General features: G+C 39.3%; 1 protein-coding gene and 1 long non-coding RNA gene across 7 annotated transcripts in view; both read left to right on the top strand.

Moving 5' to 3' along the window:
- Positions 1–8,341, top strand: part of SS18 (SS18 subunit of BAF chromatin remodeling complex) — a 40,744-nt gene extending 32,403 nt beyond the window's left edge. For 2 of the 5 annotated variants that reach the window (XM_035903038.1, XM_035903037.1), the window contains 3 exons: positions 1,600–1,722; positions 4,595–4,728; positions 6,916–8,341. In XM_035903038.1, coding sequence (XP_035758931.1) covers positions 1,600–1,722; positions 4,595–4,728; positions 6,916–6,942 — 284 coding nt within the window. In that variant the 3' untranslated portion in view covers positions 6,943–8,341. Of the gene's footprint in view, positions 1–792; positions 886–1,599; positions 1,723–4,594; positions 4,729–5,139; positions 6,283–6,915 lie in introns of all 5 variants that reach the window. The other 3 variants (XR_004843157.1, XR_004843158.1, XM_035903036.1) reach the window with 3 other exon arrangements.
- Positions 8,342–8,369: 28 nt separating this feature from the next.
- LOC118453241 lies at positions 8,370–17,798 on the top strand. 2 transcript variants are annotated; one of them, XR_004843156.1, is made up of 3 exons: positions 8,370–9,676; positions 12,972–13,048; positions 15,494–17,798. It is a non-coding gene; the product is annotated as an uncharacterized LOC118453241 (long non-coding RNA). The 2 variants fall into 2 exon arrangements; XR_004843155.1 differs by having other exon boundaries at positions 8,370–10,172.
- The last annotated feature ends 502 nt before the right edge of the window (positions 17,799–18,300 follow it).

The following is an 18,300-nucleotide window of genomic DNA, read 5'->3' as shown; positions in this document are numbered from 1 at the left end:
TTTCTTTCAAATGTGAACAAAATTTTGACTTGTTTTCTTGGCCAAGTTAGCAATAAGATATATTTTGGTCATCTATAAGACAAAATATATTTGTTCCAACAACAGGTGGGGTGCTTACTGTATGTGTTGGTTTCTTAATCAGAGATACCTGTAGTCTCTGAAAGGAAGTTTCATTTGTAACGATCCTACTCAGGACTGGAATGTAAGAGGAGAAGTTTTCTTAAAGGAATTACTTACAGGAATTCTGTTTGGGGAAAACATTACAAATGTTATTTTTCTGTCACTTAAAAGCAAAATTTGATGTAGACTGTGGTTCATAACTTCATTGAGCTTTTATTTGTTATATTTCACACTGCTTTTAGCATATGCTTTTGAATTGGAGATCAGCAGAACAGGTGTTAGACAAAGTATGATAATTGCTTTCTTTGTTCATTCTAATTTAATTCAGGTTATTTACATGTGAAAGGCCTAAATGCTTTCATTTTTTTTTGAGTGAAAGATAAAGTACTTTTTTTTCCTTTTTTCCCCCAACAAGGATTATCAGAAGGTTAAGACCATCCCTTGCTGTGATGTTGCTAAAACTACTGCATTAAGCCTTTTTTTTTCCTGTCACATGTTAATTCAATATGAAAGGAAATCATATGAATAAATCTTTGGCTAATACAATTGAAAATTCTTTTTCATGTATATCCAGTTGAAATTTTTTTCATTTTTCTGAGAAATGAAATATTTTTAGGGTTTTCACTCAGAGGCCATTAACGTTTCTTCCTGTCTCTTGTCGAATTGATGTAGGTCATAATGATTACGGTTATCAGCAACCGTCGTATCCTGAACAAGGCTACGATAGGCCTTATGAGGATTCCTCACAACATTACTACGAAGGAGGTATCTATATACCTTCACACACATACGCACATACATTCCCTTTCCTCCCCCACCTGCAACGGGAACAAAAATTCTTGCACAACACGACTTATACCCATGCAAAGCTCTTGTAGAATACTAGTTGCTGGCTGTCTTGAAAATTGCAGGGAACCTGAAGCGTTCAGAATAATTTCTTGCAAACACCTAAAATATATAACCACAATTTGCCATTTCTAACAACAGTAAAATGACTAAAACACCTTAGATTTTTTTTTTTACCTCAATGGAAGTTTTTATTTAAACATAAATTTGTTGGTTCAGTTGTATATCTTTTTGTGTGTGTATATATTTTGTATAATTATAGTGCCGTTAGGAAACAGCTTGCTGATCTTGTGTAGCTAGTCTGTGCTCTTGTAGCTGTCCTTAATTTTGTCTTTTTTTAATTTTATTTAGCGTAGTCATGATCTTATGACTGTGATGTTCCAGTAAATGTAATGCTCGTTTGGCAAAGATGCTGAAAATGCTGCAGTTCAACTTCGCAAAATTGGCTTTAACTGCAGTTTGTTTGGCCGAATTCCTTCTGTTTGGTTTGAGTTTTCTTCGTTTTGTTCAGTTTTTGAAATCAATATTGCATTTTCATTTTGTTCTTGTGTTGTTGGCTGTGCATCTTAGAAGGAAAAAATGAATAACGTAGGTATCTTTGTAAGTTTTTGCTTTCTTGCAATCATCTTACAGGAAACTCGCAATATGGTCAGCAGCAAGATGCGTATCAAGGACCACCCCAACAGCAGGGCTATCCACCACAACAGCAGCAATATCCAGGCCAACAAGGCTATCCAGGACAACAGCAGGGTTATGGTAAGATCCTGAAGACACAGACATGAATCACAGAAAAGACTGAGAGATCCTCGTATGTTATTCCATCCCTGTTTTACTGGGTTGAGAGGCCAGGCTTGTGCAAGAAAGCTGTATGCCCGCGATTTCACTGGGCCAAACAAGAAAACATAGAAGACAGCATATCTTGGGAAGTAGATCTGTTGGCAGTCTAGGACAGTGTGGTGACACAGAAAACCAAAGGTGACTGGACAACATTACAACAGGCGTCTCTAATTTAGAAAGACCAGGAAAGAATCTGCTATTTTCTGTCCTCTGTAGGTGAACGCAGTCAGGAGGGCACAAAGAGAGCAAAGAGCCATTTATGCCCTTTCATCCTTGGATTTGCCATTTGGAACAAAATCCTTAAAAAATTACTTCAAAATGTCATCCAACATACATGAATCGTTCTTTTAAAATTCTTGTACTAATCAGTAAGGAAATGAATATAAGCATTGCCAATGCAGCTTTCCAGAGAGTTTGTCTTATAAATTTGCACTAGTAGTGCAGACCACCTGATGGAACAGGCTGCCCAGGCAAGTGGTTGAGTCCCCATCCCTGGAGGTATTTACAAGATGGGCAGACGAGGTGCTTAGGGATGGCAGGGTATAGGTTAACGGTTGGACTTGATGATCTTAAAGGTCTTTTCCAACCTAAGCGATTCTATGTGTGGCAGGAATGAGAAATCCTCTGCCACAAAGTGAAATAATGTAGTCCTTGGATTGAAAAAAACCTCCCACACAGGCAACTTGTAGTAGTAGTATGTAGTTTTTATGCATTACTTCCGAAAACTTGAGGTGAGAAGAGCACACTGAAAATACTGCTCTTTTTAAGTTTTACTTGCTTGCATGTTGTAAAGCTGTACATATTTACTTCAGAAGAAAGGATCACTGAAATCTAATTCCATGTATTTTAACTTTTAGCTTTGATACAGATTTAAGTGCTAAAACTTTCAGCATTGGTGAGGAAGTGCATGGCTGCCTTGTTTGCCATGTAGATAAATGCCAGATTTGCATTAAATCCAGTTACGCTGAGACAGAGTTAAACTTTAAGAGGATCCACTGAGATCTGGTGAGTTTTCTCCATTTGGAGGTGATAGATGAATTAGTAGTTCTAAAATAACATTCATGTACTTACGTTCTGCTAAATGTAACCTGGGAACAGAATGAAGATCAGCGTGAAGGTCCATCTAGCTCAATATTTTAAATTTTGTAAGTAAATAAAATCTGACAGTGAAGAAATACTAGAGGAAAGGGACAGAGATATCTGTTGGAGCAACTTACACACCGTAATTTGTAAACCCAAATAGCATGCTTCTCAATTTCTATTTTTTAGCAGAAATAGATATTGAAGTTCTATTTTTAGTTTATAAAATCTGCCACTGAATATTTAAAATTCAGCTATAAAGAATTACCATGAATAAATAAAACTAAATTTCGTTTGTCAGATGAACACAGCTCTTTTTAGGATGTAGTATCCTTACTCAATTTAATATTTAATTGCTTTCTAATTTGCAAAAATAAATCAGCATCCCAGTCATTACTGTCGGTCTTTAAGGTTTTATTCCACTGTAGAAAGCTGAAACTGCATAGTTCAAGAGAATTTGAGGCCTGAGGAGAATGGTAATAGCCTATGTAGCTTTTTTTCTCCAGGTCATCTTTTTGACTGTCTCACAGATCCAGAATTTACTGAAAGGCTTACCAGCTGATGTCATCATAATGTCCAGTGCCTGTAGCTAAAACTAGCCCTCTCTAGCACTGGATCACATTACTGTTAAAACACATCTATTTCTTCTGAGGGGAAAAAAACCATACCAAAACAGAAGTCTTGGTTTGTTTAAAAGAAAGCACTTCTGAAGAGTTGCAAACCTTCCTGACTGCCAATTTTTAAGGGGTGGTGTTGAAAAAGCTAACTTAGATCCACTGCAAAAGATCTGTATGGCGTGTCACTGAAATACACAGTACACTATCCCTCCCAAGGTAGGAGGGGATGAGGTTAATTTTGTTTGGAACATATCTGTGCTGTCTGACAGCAGTAACGTGCAGCTTCCAATGGTAGACAGGCTGAGTCCCTGTGAATAGTAAAAGAAAGAGTCTGTACTGACAAAAGAACTGATTCCTTTTACAGCCAAAAAAAAAACTGGCGCCAAAGTTGGTTTGTTGTGGTTTTTTGTTTTTTTTTTTTTTTTTTTCCTTCTATCCTTTTCCTGGAAAGTTTAAGATGACCAGAGGAGTATGGAGTAGAGGGTGTTTTTTTCCATCCCACAATAGCATTTACTGGTTGTCACATCTCACATTTTATGCATGTAACTTGCTTGCCTGACATCCCATTTATGATTGCCTGCTGTGGTGTGTGCCTGCTGTGGAACTGACTTTCTGGCAGTGCAGCGCTGCTAGTCTCTTCAAAAGGTCCAAATGCTAAACACAGCTGATCATCTGCCTGCTCCTGGCATTATAAAGTTCTGGAACTGGAGCAGCATGCAGCAGGAGGAGAGTGTGCCTCCCTAAATCCTGGAAAGTGCTCATGTTCATGATTTGTCGTTTCTTGCCTTGTTCTTCCCTGTCCTATGACCCCATGTGTGGAACTACATGCATTAGTAATGAGTAGTGAATATACAAATAAAGATAAACATTTCTGTGGTTGGAGCACAGGCCCTGTCAGCTAAGGTGCTTTCCAGGGTGAGAGGACCGCCACTGATCCCTGGTATGGTTTTAGGTAGGAAAAGACCTAATTGCACAGTAGTGATACTTCTTAGCCCTGCTCAGTTGTAAAATTCAGTGCTTTTACTGTTCTCCTCTTCTTCCTGACACCTTAAGCAATCTTTTTTTCTTTTTTCTGTTTGCATTTACAACTCCAGGCCCTTCCCAAAGTGGTCCAGGACCTCAGTATCCCAATTATCCACAAGGACAAGGCCAGCAGTATGGGGGATACAGACCCACACAGCCTGGGCCACCACAGCCACCACAGCAGAGGCCTTATGGATATGACCAGGTATTCTTTCATTTGGTGAGAAAGTTCTGATTTTACACACTCATTTGACAATCTTAGTTTCTTGCGGACATTTAAGCTAATGACTTTGAGGACATGATCTCTCAGGTGTGTGTATATAATTCTCGTGGATTGTATTTTCCAGTTACCCAGAATCATTTGTCTGGAGGTGTGATTAGTCATTCTCTTCTGAGTTTACAAAGTTTTAATGTAATTTGGCAAAGTGAGGCACTCCAGACAATATTTTTGGACCTTAAAAATCAAGATGATCTGTTTCATAGCCTCATGGCGAATGACTAATATGAAAGGTGACATTGCTAAATCTCATGGTGGATCATTCTTCATTACCTCTTTGCAATAAAAATGGTTGAATTGATTTTCCACAAGCACAAATCTAGTAATTCTCCTCTCCAGTTGCAGAACCACCTCAGATGTGCAACTGAAGTCCGTCTACTGTAGCGCTGTGTGGGGAGGCCTGAAGCCTATTTTTGCACAGATTTTTCTCTCAGCAGTATGAAGGAACACTGAACATGGGAAAGAAGTGACCTGAAAAGTCAACTGTTTCTTTCCTATCACTACTGAGATAAGTTTAAAACAAACAAACAACCACCAAAACTCTAGGCTGCAGTTGTAGTGGAGGAATCCTGTAAAGAAAAAAACCCCAAAACTGCCTTCTAATTAAAGGATAAAGCAGAGGTTTTATTCCTGTAGAAGGTACTAAACTGTAAAAATCTGATCTATACAGCATGAATCATTCAGAAATGTCATTAAAATGTACATTATTACTTTCCTTGGCATAAATAAAATTGAGAGTAACTAAATATACCTTATGGTCAAGTTGAGGTTCTAGTCTTGAAATAAAATCCTGCTATGTCAGTCAAAGATCAGTTGAACTTTCAAGAAGAGCTTTCCCTTGGAAGTGAGAATAGCCACAATTGCCCACATTTTTAAAGGAGAACAGTTGGCTTCCTTTCTACAGAAGTTAGAAAAGACAAGGAAGAAGGAACAAAGTCTTTCAGTGTGGTAGTTTAGAGATGCAGTTAATTCTAATTATTTAACAGATAAGCAAAATGCTCATGCACTGAACTAATAGCTTCTTCCTGCAAATAACAAGCTACAGGAAAATGCTTTGCTTGTGGCAAATGTAGGGTCAAGGAAACTTAATCTGTTTGCTGAGTTTCTTCCAGCTTTCTTTGCAGCAGAAGTGGATAACCCTCTCTGTAGATAGGCTCTACTCCTCCAGTTTGTGCAATCTAAGTTCCACTGGGAAACTCAGTTACAGAAGACCTCTCGACTCTTTCATACTAGCCATTCCCATAGGAATTACGCTGCTTCAATTCTCATCTGGCAGCTGTTCTGAAACTCTTCTCCCTGACTGATTGTCATATTACAATAGGAAAAAACCTGACATTGCAACGTAAAACTGAAATTTAAAATACTGCCCTATCGTGATGGTACTTAACATGGAATGGTGGTGGGACCACAGTTTGGACAGTGTTAACTTCATAGCACACTGCTTGTTTCTGCAAGCTTTGAACCCTGTGGTGAAGGATCATGGTAAGCATGTAGCATTGATGCTTTCACCTCTGCCCTCCTCTGCAGTACATGATGTTCTGTCAAAAGAAATAGAGAATATCAATAAGGGTAATAATTCTATTTATTAGATCTTATGAAGTAATTGATTCCCATAGGGCATGTTGGCTAGTTCTTTACGTTCACCAGGATGTGCCTTGATTTTTGAGATACATGTATCAGTCCATTCTGTGATGCTTGATATATGAATATTTTTAGGTATCTCTGAAAGCAGGTTAGTTTCCTAAATTACTTTGAATTTAGGTGACCTTGTCTTCTTGAAATGGTTTTCAAAGTTTAGGTGGCAAGTAATTCCTGTCTTTTATTTTTGACAGTGTTCTGAAAATTTCACAGCAGTCCATTGAATTTAAAGATATGTTCTTCTGATCAAATTAGTTTCCTGGCTTTAAATCAGTATTATCAGTCTTACTTTTTACACTAAAACACAAAGGATTTTTAGTGAGATGGATTTCTGTATGACTTACTTGTATTGGTTTATCATTTATTGTTATTTGTTTCGCCTTTTAGCATCATAGCTTATTTGGATGGTCTTCTGATTTCAACTTTTAGTACAGGAAAATATATGGTCTAATTATGTATTTTGAATTTCTTTCTTAGGGTCAGTATGGAAATTATCAACAGTGAAAAAGTGCTCACATTCCGGTAGGCAATATCTATTAGCAGCCATGTTGTCTCCTCAGCACTGTGGACATCTTCCTGAGATGAGAACCTACCATTCCGTCTAGCTTTTGGAAAAATCTTGTGGCTGTTTTATGGTATACAGTCTTTATGGGTTAATTGCTAAAGACTGTAGATTCTCAGAAACTGATTTCACATCTCTACTCTAGATGGCAATATTGGACAGAAAATATGTGACATAACAGTTTGCAGTGAGTTGAGAACTATATGTCAAATAGACTGTTACAGACTGAAAGGTGCGAACAGCTTCGTATGTTTATGAAGGTTATGGGAATTTAATATTTTTTCCACAGATTTTTTTTGTAGGGGGAAAGGGGAAATGCACACTTTTTACAGCAGCAATATTTTGTATATTATGTTTTTCATGTGGTGAATATGCAAGACAGTACACTACTCGCTGGGCAGGATAAGAAATCTACTGTTAAAAATGGGTTGGGGCATGATAAGTGCTTGATTGTATAAGTCTCGACATGGTGTACAATAAAGATAACGGTGGAAAAAAAAGATGGAGAGCATCATACATCACTGATAGGTTCATGTACAAAGAATAAGAATAATCCCAGTTATCTAAATGGGAACATAATTAAGGACAGTATAATATAGTCTTGTGCAAAGATTAATTTTTTAAGCTTTCCAATTTTTCTGAGTGAAGCATTTTTTACAAAATTGTTTCTAACATAGTTTGACAATTTTCTGCAACATTTTTTGGGTAACAAGATAAACGTTTGGGTTTTATTTCTCAAGTGTTTTGTCACAGCTTTGCATAAGCAAGCTGTAATCCCTCTTAATAATTGCAATAACAAAGAAAATGACAAGTGTTAATTTTACTTGGCTTGAATATGCAAGGAACTTGAAAAAGAATATGGAGGACAGGACTGTATTGTATAAGTGTATTTTAACCTTTAGTTGAATAATTTGTATGTATCAAAATAGCCTAGAAGACTTTGTAAAACCTATCTAAACTTTCCTAACTGGGAGTTAATATCTTTAGAAAGGGGGCATTTTTTGTGTGTGTCCATTTTTCTTACTGGTTAACATGAGACCAAGGGATGTTTTATAACATCAAGTATAAAACCTGTTGGTGAAGTAAATGCCAAATTTTGGTTTGAACTGCATTAATGCTTATAGTGTTGCATGTGAGATAGAGGCAGCACCTTGATCAATAGCATAGTACACAAAAAATTGGTTTTGAGACTGTCCTGCAAATTATATATCAGATAAATAAATGGATATTCTGTTGGGGCAGCAATATATGCAGTCAAGAATTCCCAGCATCCTCTATAAAGGACAAAACTTAAAATCAGCCCAGGGGTAAAGTAATTCTTTTTTTTTCAGTCGGTGATCATGTTTGGGGGGGCGGGGGGGAAGAAAAAAGAACTGGTGTTCATAATATGTATGACATCATACATGGAAGACAAGACTTTCAATTTGTTCATCATTTTTAGAGGGAAAACAATTTTCTTGAAGTCAACAGAAAATACACATCAAGGTTTGAACAGATATGGCATGAGGAACTTTATTATGAATGAAATACTTGTAGGTTCTGTGCCAATTTTCCACCACTGTGTACTTCATTGCTATTTAAAACTGTACTCCATCAATTCTAACGGAAGAATAAATTATTTGTGGTTTTAATTTTCTCATTTGTTTCTTTAAATTAGATCCCTATCACTCTTATGTCTCATCTGGAGACTCTGCTGTGGGTTTTTATTTTATAGAAGTTTGGCCAGAATAACCAAACTGTATTTGCATTCTAGGACTTTATCAAAATTCTCTTGCCATAGCCAAGTTAATTAGAATTAACTGTTCAGTAATCAGCATGTTGTGTAGGCTGTTTGTTACAAAATTCTTCCTCTGAAAATGAAGGTCCATGAGGCTATAATCAAGATGACTGAATTAGATAAATGAGTTGAGGAGGCAAAAATGTGTTGAACCCAACCTGTTGTAGATACGTTATCTCATTTGAAATAAGCTCAACTGACATTAAGAAATAATTTGTCTTGCCAGCCCATCTTCTGTTGTCTTACTCTCCTTTTTAATGGAAACTAAAATTGCAATTTTAATAAGCAGAATTTCCTCCAGGGTTTCCCTCCTAGAGACTACTGCATTTGCAAGGTTTAATTGTTTTATAACGGTCCTGTTTTGTAAAACTTTTTAATTGGTGGTGACAAAAATTACCTTATTCCTCTGATACTATGCCAGAAGAACAACTTGAGAGGAGATGGCTCCATGCAAAAGTATTTCTACTAAAATTATATATTAGAAAAGAACCCTTTTTCCCTAAACCAAAAAGAAGCAGGAATTAGGATGAAATAGAAAGATACAAGGTTCATTTTAGTAAGTATTCTTTACTAAATAAAATCTAACCAATAGGAAACTAGTAAAAAAGGTGTTGTGTTCGGCATTTCACATGTAGAATGTAGAAAATAAGACCTAAGAGGGGACTGACACAGCAAATCAAATATGTGAACAGAAATTATACGAATGTTCAAAGAGTAAAGAGGAAGAGTTAATGATTTAAGTGACTTTTAGTTATCATAGTGTTGTGATTTTTGCCATCATACTTTGCTTTTCCTTTTCAGACGGTTTTATTTCCCTTTCTGCTCTGTGAGGCACTTGCAGAAGGGAGAAGCTGGCTCACGGATTCAAATGAAATTGACTTCACAATGTTGTAACATAAGTAAGCAAACATGCCGCTTCATAGAGCAAGATAAATGTATCTTTTTGCAAATAGTTGCGCTTTCATTTTCATATCTAAAATTGCTTTTAAATGTTTAAATTAATTGATATTTTTTGGAGAAAAATACTCCTGATTAAAGAGAGGCAAGGACTTCAGTGCAAAAATATCATTGTGTTCTACACTTCTTACCACAGAGGATGCTGAAACACTTTGATGTAATTTAAAAAAAAAACAAAACAAAACAAAAAAAACAAAACACACAGATTTTGAGTCCAAAAAAAGGAGAGAATACTTAAATTTGCAAAGTGAAGAGAAATTGTTACATCGGCAAGTCCGTGTAGAATTCAGCCAGAAGCCGTGAGGAATTTTATAAAGAAAGCTGATTTTCCTATTTGGGCAACAGTTGCTGTCTCATGAAATAGAAGCATAAGGGTGAAATCCGATGAAATGGACCCAAACAGACCTTCTGAAATGGAATAGATAACTGGATAAAGTAGTAAGTTAAATTAAAAATATTTTCAATAGCATATTAAGTGATATCTTCGTTTAAAAAGAAACCAAACCAAAATGTGCTCCTTAATCTGCTAGAATTACTGTAAAAGATGATAGCACAGTCTGATGGAATTGATCTTTATTTGTGTTCACAAAGCCTGAAGTTCTCTGAGAAGCTGCTACCATAAGAATAAAGCATGCAGTAAGGTGGACTGTGAAGCACTGGACATTAGATAAAATGAGGGGAGAAAAGAAATAAATGCTAAATATAAAAAAATTACGGAGATTGATAACAAATTATGCCAGAGCTCTGTTGGGACCACCGATTAACACTTAGCAAATAAATTGGAGAAAAGAATGCATGTTCCAGTATTGAAGTGGGGTGGAAATGGTGCTACTTAGATTATGCAGGGCTTAAAACTTTGTGGAAATGCAGTGGACCGTAGCAGAACTTCAGAAATGGCTGACATTAACATGTACAACAAAGTAGGTACTGGGTGGAATAATACCAATTTATCCCCATGCAGTTAATCAGGAGAAATTCCGTGGCCAGTGCAGTAAAACGCCTGTTCAGTGGGTATCGGAAGTCACAGTGCCACCAAAATACTCAAAAAGAGGTGGTATGGAGCGCTTAACAAAGTATCAGTGCTCTGAATGACTGCGTTCATCCTTGTCTCTCCCATATCAAAAAAAGGTCGGGTAAAAACGAGGTGGGTCATGAGTGGTCAGGAGCGAATGAAGCATGTTAGGGGTGCTGTATTTCAGAAGTCAGTGTGTATGAACCAGAGGTACGTAACAGTGTCATTTTTGCAAGGGTATGGACAACATGATGAAAATTAAAGGCAGCACCTTTAAGATCGGTAACAGAAAGTGCTTTTTATGATGTGCACAACTGCAGACTCAATCCTCAAGGTATTATTGAAGCCAGGGGCTTAGCAGGATTAAAAAAATGAATTGGATGTATATCTGAGAACATGCACAGTTATGTTACAATCAGATGGAACAGTTTATTTTGAAAGAATGTAAAACCTGATGCTTCGCAAGTTTATGCAACAAGCAGCGTGCTAGAGTTCGGAAGATACTTCTGTTGGTGCCTCGACAGTAAATATTGTGGTTATATTTAGATTTCTTTTGATCATAGCTTTTAGAACCATACCGCAAAGCCTGGAAATGGGCGTTACAGCAGCAGACCATTGGTTTAGGCTGCAGAATTAGACTGAAATGTAGATCTGAACTGGGGTGGCAGTGTTCTGTTCAGAAAGTCATTCTTTTTCCACTGTGGAATATGAATAGTGAAATACTTAATGTTTCAAGCTTGCAAGATGCTGGATGCTTTCACTCCATTTTCATAAGCTTCCCGTGACACAGGTTTTCAAGAAAAATGCTTGCCTAATCTAGCAGAACGCCTGATTTCCTGTTCCTGAAATCTGATGATTTTACAAGTTTTTTTCAGTTTTTCCTCTAGGTAGTGTTTTCTGATTTCTCCCCCCCCCCCCCCTTACTATTCTTCAGTTGGCCTTAAGAAATGAAGGCAGTTCAGTATGTTCACATCTTGACACCTCGGGTTTCTGGCGGGGGAAGAGCTGAGGGGCTGGAAAGGAAGCTGCTGGCGTAGTCGGAGCTATTGGTCTGTGAACTCTTCAGAGCCCTGCATTTATGTTCACTTGCCTCGACGCTTCTTAAACTGATGGCGTAGGTGAATTGCCTTATAAATGCTTTTGCATTTTGGTTGATGATTTTAATTTAATCTGAAAGTTAATTTTACACAGCATAAATTCTAATCACCTACTGCAGTTGGTGTTGCCAGAAGTGTGCTGGCATCTTGACATGGGTCCATTACGGATACTTTTGTAGAAAAACGCCATTTGCTAGGGCAGGCCTGGTAGGAACATGCATTTTGCTTTTATGAAATTATTACATCAGTTGTACCTCCTGGCTGTTTTTTAGCAAACTTCAAGTGAAGAATTTTTAGTCTGCAGTGTTAAGTTGCCTTCTTTACATTTTTCCAGTCATCGAGCCTTTAGAATTCCTTTCCACAGGGCTGCAATACAAACAAGTACCACAGTTCTTAGAGTTTCTATCTAAATACTGATTATGGCCTCACTCATTAAGATAGTTTGTTGCCAAGTTGATATCGTGTCAGTCTCAAAGGTTAATGATCTGTGTATCTCTTACATTTTTTTTCCCCAGCAGTGATACAGATCATTTCAGAGCTCGCTTTTCTTACTTAAGCACCTAACTAGGTCTTATCTGTTTGCTCCCAAAGCTGTTTCCAGCTTGGATAAAATATTTGTCTTCTATCATATCAAATACCTTATTTAGAAACTTACTGTTGGGGAAAAAGGGTTCTGCCTATAAACACCAGAGTTTTTAATTTCTCAAGCCCTGAGAACCTACCCATCTGAGTATGACAAAGTATTTGCTAGCTTGACACCGGTTTCAGATTTATCACCTGCTTCAGTATCCGCGTAGGCTCAGGAAAGGCAAGAACACAGAAAAACTGAGACAGGCCTGAAGGCTTCTCTTGTATACCCCAAAGTTTTTGGCTGATGGCAAGTGGTTGATTTTTAGGACCGTGAATAGATGCTTGGTGGGTACTAGGGTACCCGTCACTGCTATGGGTACCTTGTGAGCATGCTAACATGTCTAATGGAGCCTGGTGTTCATCGGTGCTTGTGATGACTGTTGCTATGCTCTTGCTATAAAGACAGCGCTGATGCTTTATTACCTCAGCAGCTTAGTTCTATCTGGCCTGTATTTTGCCCTTCAATTTCACATTGCTTCATGTTTTCCTGCTCTCTAGCAGCAAACAAGGAAGGCAGAAAACCAGGAATTTTATGTGAGACCCACTTTGCTGAGGAAGGAACATGGAACATGGAGGTAATTAATTTGGCTACTTCAGTATTCTTTTGTCTGTTCATAAATTTGGAGTTTAAAACATGGTAGACCTGAGGTCTGTGGGCCAAGCACAATAGAGCTGACCTGTTGACTACGTTGCCTTGATACTCTGCCCTATTATCATTATTTGTGGCTGCTGACACCTGGTCACCATTTGGATGAACACTTGGCAGTATGTCTGCACCACCAATTTGTGTCAGCTTTTTGAAGTGAGCTTGTGGGCCAAAGCACCTTTTGTTGAGCTGCCTACGATTCCCCTGTGAGTTTTTGCAGGAGGATGCCGCAGGGTGTCCTGCTGGCTGGTGCGTATTTGTGTCTGCAACACCTTGACCCAATGACTCAGTAACTTGTAGGCTACCCTGTGTTATGCCATCAGTAGTGCAGTTTGTATATTTAAAGGAATGTTGAGCAGCTCTCTCGTTTGTCACTGTTTCTCCTTCTCATCATGTGACTGTGTTGATCATCTGTTTTTGTAAGTCATGACAGCTCAACTTTTGACCATGCCCATTTTCTAGAAGGGTGGCAGGCAAGACTCACCTTGAAGCCTGAAAAGATACAAAGGTAGAAATGCTGCTGGAGACACTGGAAGATGTCTGTGACAAAGAATAGGTAGCAATTATTTATGGAACTGGACACGTGAATTATAAGATCATTGATAGTTCTTCCTTTGGTATGTGTTTGAGACCACCTTCTCCACTGCTATGAGGAGGCTCTGAGCCCAAGAGACAGCTATGAATTAGTGGATTTACATCATACTTACCATTTGGAAGCAGGGCTTTGGGGTGAAGATCTCTGTAGGGAACTGCTTCATGAGTTTCTAAAAGAGCACGATACCTTCTAAGCATCAGTACATGTGAGGGAGAGGGTGCCCAAGAGGCTTGTTTCTGTTGCTTAGTGGCCGATGACTTTGGAGTGAGGAAGTCTACTACAAGGAAGATGGACAACAAAATCTGCCTTCTTCTGGAAAAATCCATAGGGTCATGTGGAACCTCACCCATTGTTGAATCCTCAATTTCTAGCACTGTGGGCACCTGTGACTACATCAACAGGAAGAGTTTACTACTCCTTTTATGTGAGGCTTCATGGGATTGCCACAGATATACTGACTGGCATCACTGGCCCAGGCCCCTCTCCCCTACCATCTTCTGCACATGTAGGTATAGAGAGCAGGAGAGACTGGTGCTCCCTCTTCTCCAGATAAATGAATATCCAAGGAGAGTAGATCCCCAAGTGCACTCTGGGCAGTGGTGCCAACAGCCTGTGCATACGGTTGTGAGACCCATGCAGACAAGCACATGTGGTGTAAAGGGTCCATTTATCCACCACACTGTACACTGATTAATCTGAGAGCTATGTAGCCTTTGAAAGCAAAAAAAATCATGTTTGAGTGAAAGGAGGGTGTAGATCTGAGAGCTATGTAGCCTTTGAAAGCAAAAAAATCATGTTTGAGTGAAAGGAAGCTAGGAGAAGGAATAGATGGCAAGGCTTGGAAACATTCACAAACGTAAAGGCTTCCCTAATAGGGAAGAGGAGACTTGCAAGGACAAGGGAGGGTCTGTAGCACCAGTGCCAACGTGGGGCAGGGGGTGGATGATGGGACAGGGAGAACTTGGTGCTTCACAATGACTTTGATGCCTGGTGGCATTCTCAGAAGGCGAAAAGTCAAATCATAAAGTAATACACCTAGGAAGGGACCTAAGGATGTTTCTAGTCCAACCTCCTGCTCAAAGCTGGGTCAGTTGAAATCACATCAGGTTGCTTAGGTCTTCATTCATTCAGGCCTTGAAAACCTCCAAGCATGTAGATGGTACAACCTCTCTGGGCACCATGTTCCCCTGCCTGACTTTCCTCTGTATGAAAAAGTTTGGTTTTTTTTACCAGGTCTGAACCTCTTTTGCTTCAGATCATGCCCATTGCTTCTTGCCCTCTAACCGTGCACTGCCTGGCTTGGTCTTTTTGATAACCTTCCTGTAGGTACTTGGAGGCTGCTGTTTGGTCCCCTCCAAAACCATCTCATCTCATCTGAACAAGCCCTGTTCCCACAACCTCTTCTCAAAGGGCAAGTGTTCCATCCTGCTGGCCCTTCACTGAATTTGCCCCACTTTATCAATTTCTTTGCTGGGAGTGGGACAAGGCTGGACACAGTGCTGCAGGTCCATGCAGCTCCCAGTGCACAGTCAGTCCCTAGCAGTCAAAGATGGCAGTGCCCAGAAACAGAAAGTTTCAGGAACCGGAGGTTGTGTAGGAGGAGGTGTTAATTTATAAGATCAGAGGAGTGACAAGAATGAGGATAGTGAATCAATATGCTTAAAACTCTGGATATAAATACAGTACGTATAGGAATATACAGAAAGATTCTTAAGTGTATGATCAAAATTATGACTGCATTGGCATAACAGAAACACAGCTCTATTTATCTGTTTGCAGGGCTTGAACATTAATATGTACAGAACTTTTCTCAGGAAGACCAATGAACTGAAGAGAATACTTTGTCAGTGCATAAGGCAGTATGTCTTCTCTGAGGTATGGAAGGTTGACCGACTGAGAGTCTGTGGCAATAATAAATGGAAAGAGAGCAAATGCTGTCATCGTGGTGAAAGTTTACTATAGACTTTCAATTAGATCTGCCTGTATTGTAACTGTGCAAACACCTCTTGGGAAGGGGATGCAGCAGCATACAGGCAGTTTCCTAGGAGAGTTTTGATACAGAAGGCATGGAGAAAGCAAGAAAATAGAAAAGGTCTTCTGTGTTCATTCTCACCAGCGAAGAGGAATCACCTCTCCATGCAGGACTTAAAGGCAGCTTGAGTAAGAGATCATAAGGTGGTAAGAGTTTACTCTTAAAAAAGGAAGGGAAGAGAGGAGCAAATAATACTTTGAACAGCAGAACCAACGTTGCCCATTTTCGCGTAGTAGTATCAAAAATAAGTAAATGGTTGGATTCTCTGATGCCTAATGACTTGAGCTCTAACAACAGCCTTTGCTGAACTGAGGTATTTATCAAATCTCTTTTCTTTCCTAATTGGGTTGTTTCATGATTCTTGTAGGTATGTAATGTCTTGAAACATCTCTCTCAGAGTTGAGTTAAATTTGTCAAATTTGGTTGAAATTTGTCGAGGAATTCATTTTTCCTCAGGAAGCCTAATAAACAGCAAACTATCACAAAGATGACGTCTGTAACCTCAGAGAATGAAGAGGAAACATGTCATGGGGAAAAAAGCCTAAAGAAAAAGGAGTTCAGGAGAGCTGGCAGGTCCTTAAAGAAATTATACTGTGAGTAGAAGTACAAATTATCCCAATGTGGAGGATCAAGGGCTCATCAGTGCCTCCAAACAAAAGAGGAAGTGCACAGAAAGCTCTCATTGTTAGGATTAAGCTTGCAAGTATAGTAGAACACCTTGAAATAAAATTAAAGCAAGCCACAAAATGAAATACAGCTATTCAGAGATACTGGTAGAAAAGGAAGAGGTGGTCCATTACTTCACAGAGAACAACAGCTGTAGACAGTGTTGCTGAGGAGTATTCAACCTTAGGACATTACTCCTAGACTTTGGTAGGAATAATCAGTTACACAAATACCTGATGAGGTATTAGGTTCATTAGGTACATCTAACTCTATTACAGTTACGGCAAATGATTAGATTGCTACCCCTATTTTAGGATCAAGGAACTAGTAAAATAACAGCAATCACAATGATACAGTCTAGATTTGTTATCTTACTGCCTGTATCAGACCAATTTATGGCAGGAGAAAAGACAGCGGGCACATTAGAGGTAGGCTCTTGGTGGGGTAATTATCCCCAAATGACTTCTGGCAAGAGGTGAGTATGGAGAGATGATGGTGGGTGGATCTCAGAGGGGAATAACGTGTATTGATCGTATTTATCAAACACAGTGAGCTGACCACAAGATCCATAATAGTGTATTGGCTCATTATAGTACAAAACATATATTAGCTCTAACATAGATTACACCTTTACTTTTTAATTCCCACCGCCGCTGAGGGAGCCATGAACTTCCAGCAAAGGATCTGACCAGGAGGGAGTAAATAAATGGTCTTGCAGGGAACCTGCCAGATGCTGCATCCCATGGAAATGAATGCTGGGAAGCCAGTAGGTGAAACTCTCATTTTCAACATCAGTCGCTACTGCTGTTCAGTTGTGCTATTACTCCTTTTTAACTTATGAAAGCATCCTTTAATTTTAAATTTTGCCTACACAAATTCATGATGTTGTGATTCAGAGGGTCCTATGCTCCGAGTGATTTTCCCCCTTATGAAGCATCACTGCAAGTTTCCCAGTTGGTGCTGAGAAGCTGTGGCTTTCGGGAAGGTGAGAATCCAAGTTCTCTGCTAAATAGGCTGGTTTTCAACCCATAGAAGATGGTGGTGCTTTTTCTCTTTTTGATACTGAGAACCTAATGAAGCTCAGGATATCCTTCCACCATCTTCAGCTGAGCTGGAGATGTCCTGGCGGGAGCTGCAGGCAGCGCCTGTGCTAGGGAGGGAGGCTGTATCACTGGCACAAGAGGAATTCCTGTTCCCCAGACACCCTTGCGTGAACAGGGAGGAAGAGGGGGTGGTCTTCCTCTTTCTCTGGAAGAGCTGGGTGCCAAGCATAGGGGGACAGCAATTCCTAGGGTGGGGAGTACTTGGGGTGGCACAGCAGAGTCCCTGCAAGGCACAGAGCTCAGCGGGAACTGTTTCTCAGTTATTGACACGCGCCTCCTGCTTTAGACCGCACTGGCTGGTGCGTACACAAAAGTAAGTACTTGTGAGGTGTGCTGAAAAAATATTTTTGCACCATCTGTGGGTATTTCCTAGCTAGTAAGCACAGAGACTGGGGAGCGATTGCTGGGGGGAGGCGGGGGGAAGGAGAGATATACTGGGGGACGCCGACCGTGTTATGCATATTTTGGCACTTCCTGGAACATCTGAGACCACAGGAGCAAAACAACCATTTCCGCTTTATCTAAAATCCCCTCACATTTTTAAGAAAAACACTTCAGACTCTCCTTAAAGGTTTATGAACAGAATCCTAAGGACTGCAGCTCTCTTCAGCAGCCCTCGCTCTACCAAGCCATCAAGACCTAGTACTTTAATTTCAACATCCCGCTCTCTAGGCAAGTTGTTGAAGCTCCATAGCAAAGTTGAGTACTTCAAATCCTGCCAGTTTGAGCTCAGTCCTCATTCCCACATAAACACAACCATTTTGCAAACATGATCTGATATTAAT

The sequence above is a fragment of the Egretta garzetta genome, unplaced genomic scaffold, assembly GCF_000687185.1.
Source record: "Egretta garzetta isolate BGI_Z169 unplaced genomic scaffold, ASM68718v1 scaffold229, whole genome shotgun sequence".
Taxonomy (NCBI): domain Eukaryota; kingdom Metazoa; phylum Chordata; class Aves; order Pelecaniformes; family Ardeidae; genus Egretta; species Egretta garzetta.
The sequence above is the reverse complement of the archived record's forward strand: the minus strand, read 5'-3'. Positions and strand labels throughout refer to the sequence as shown.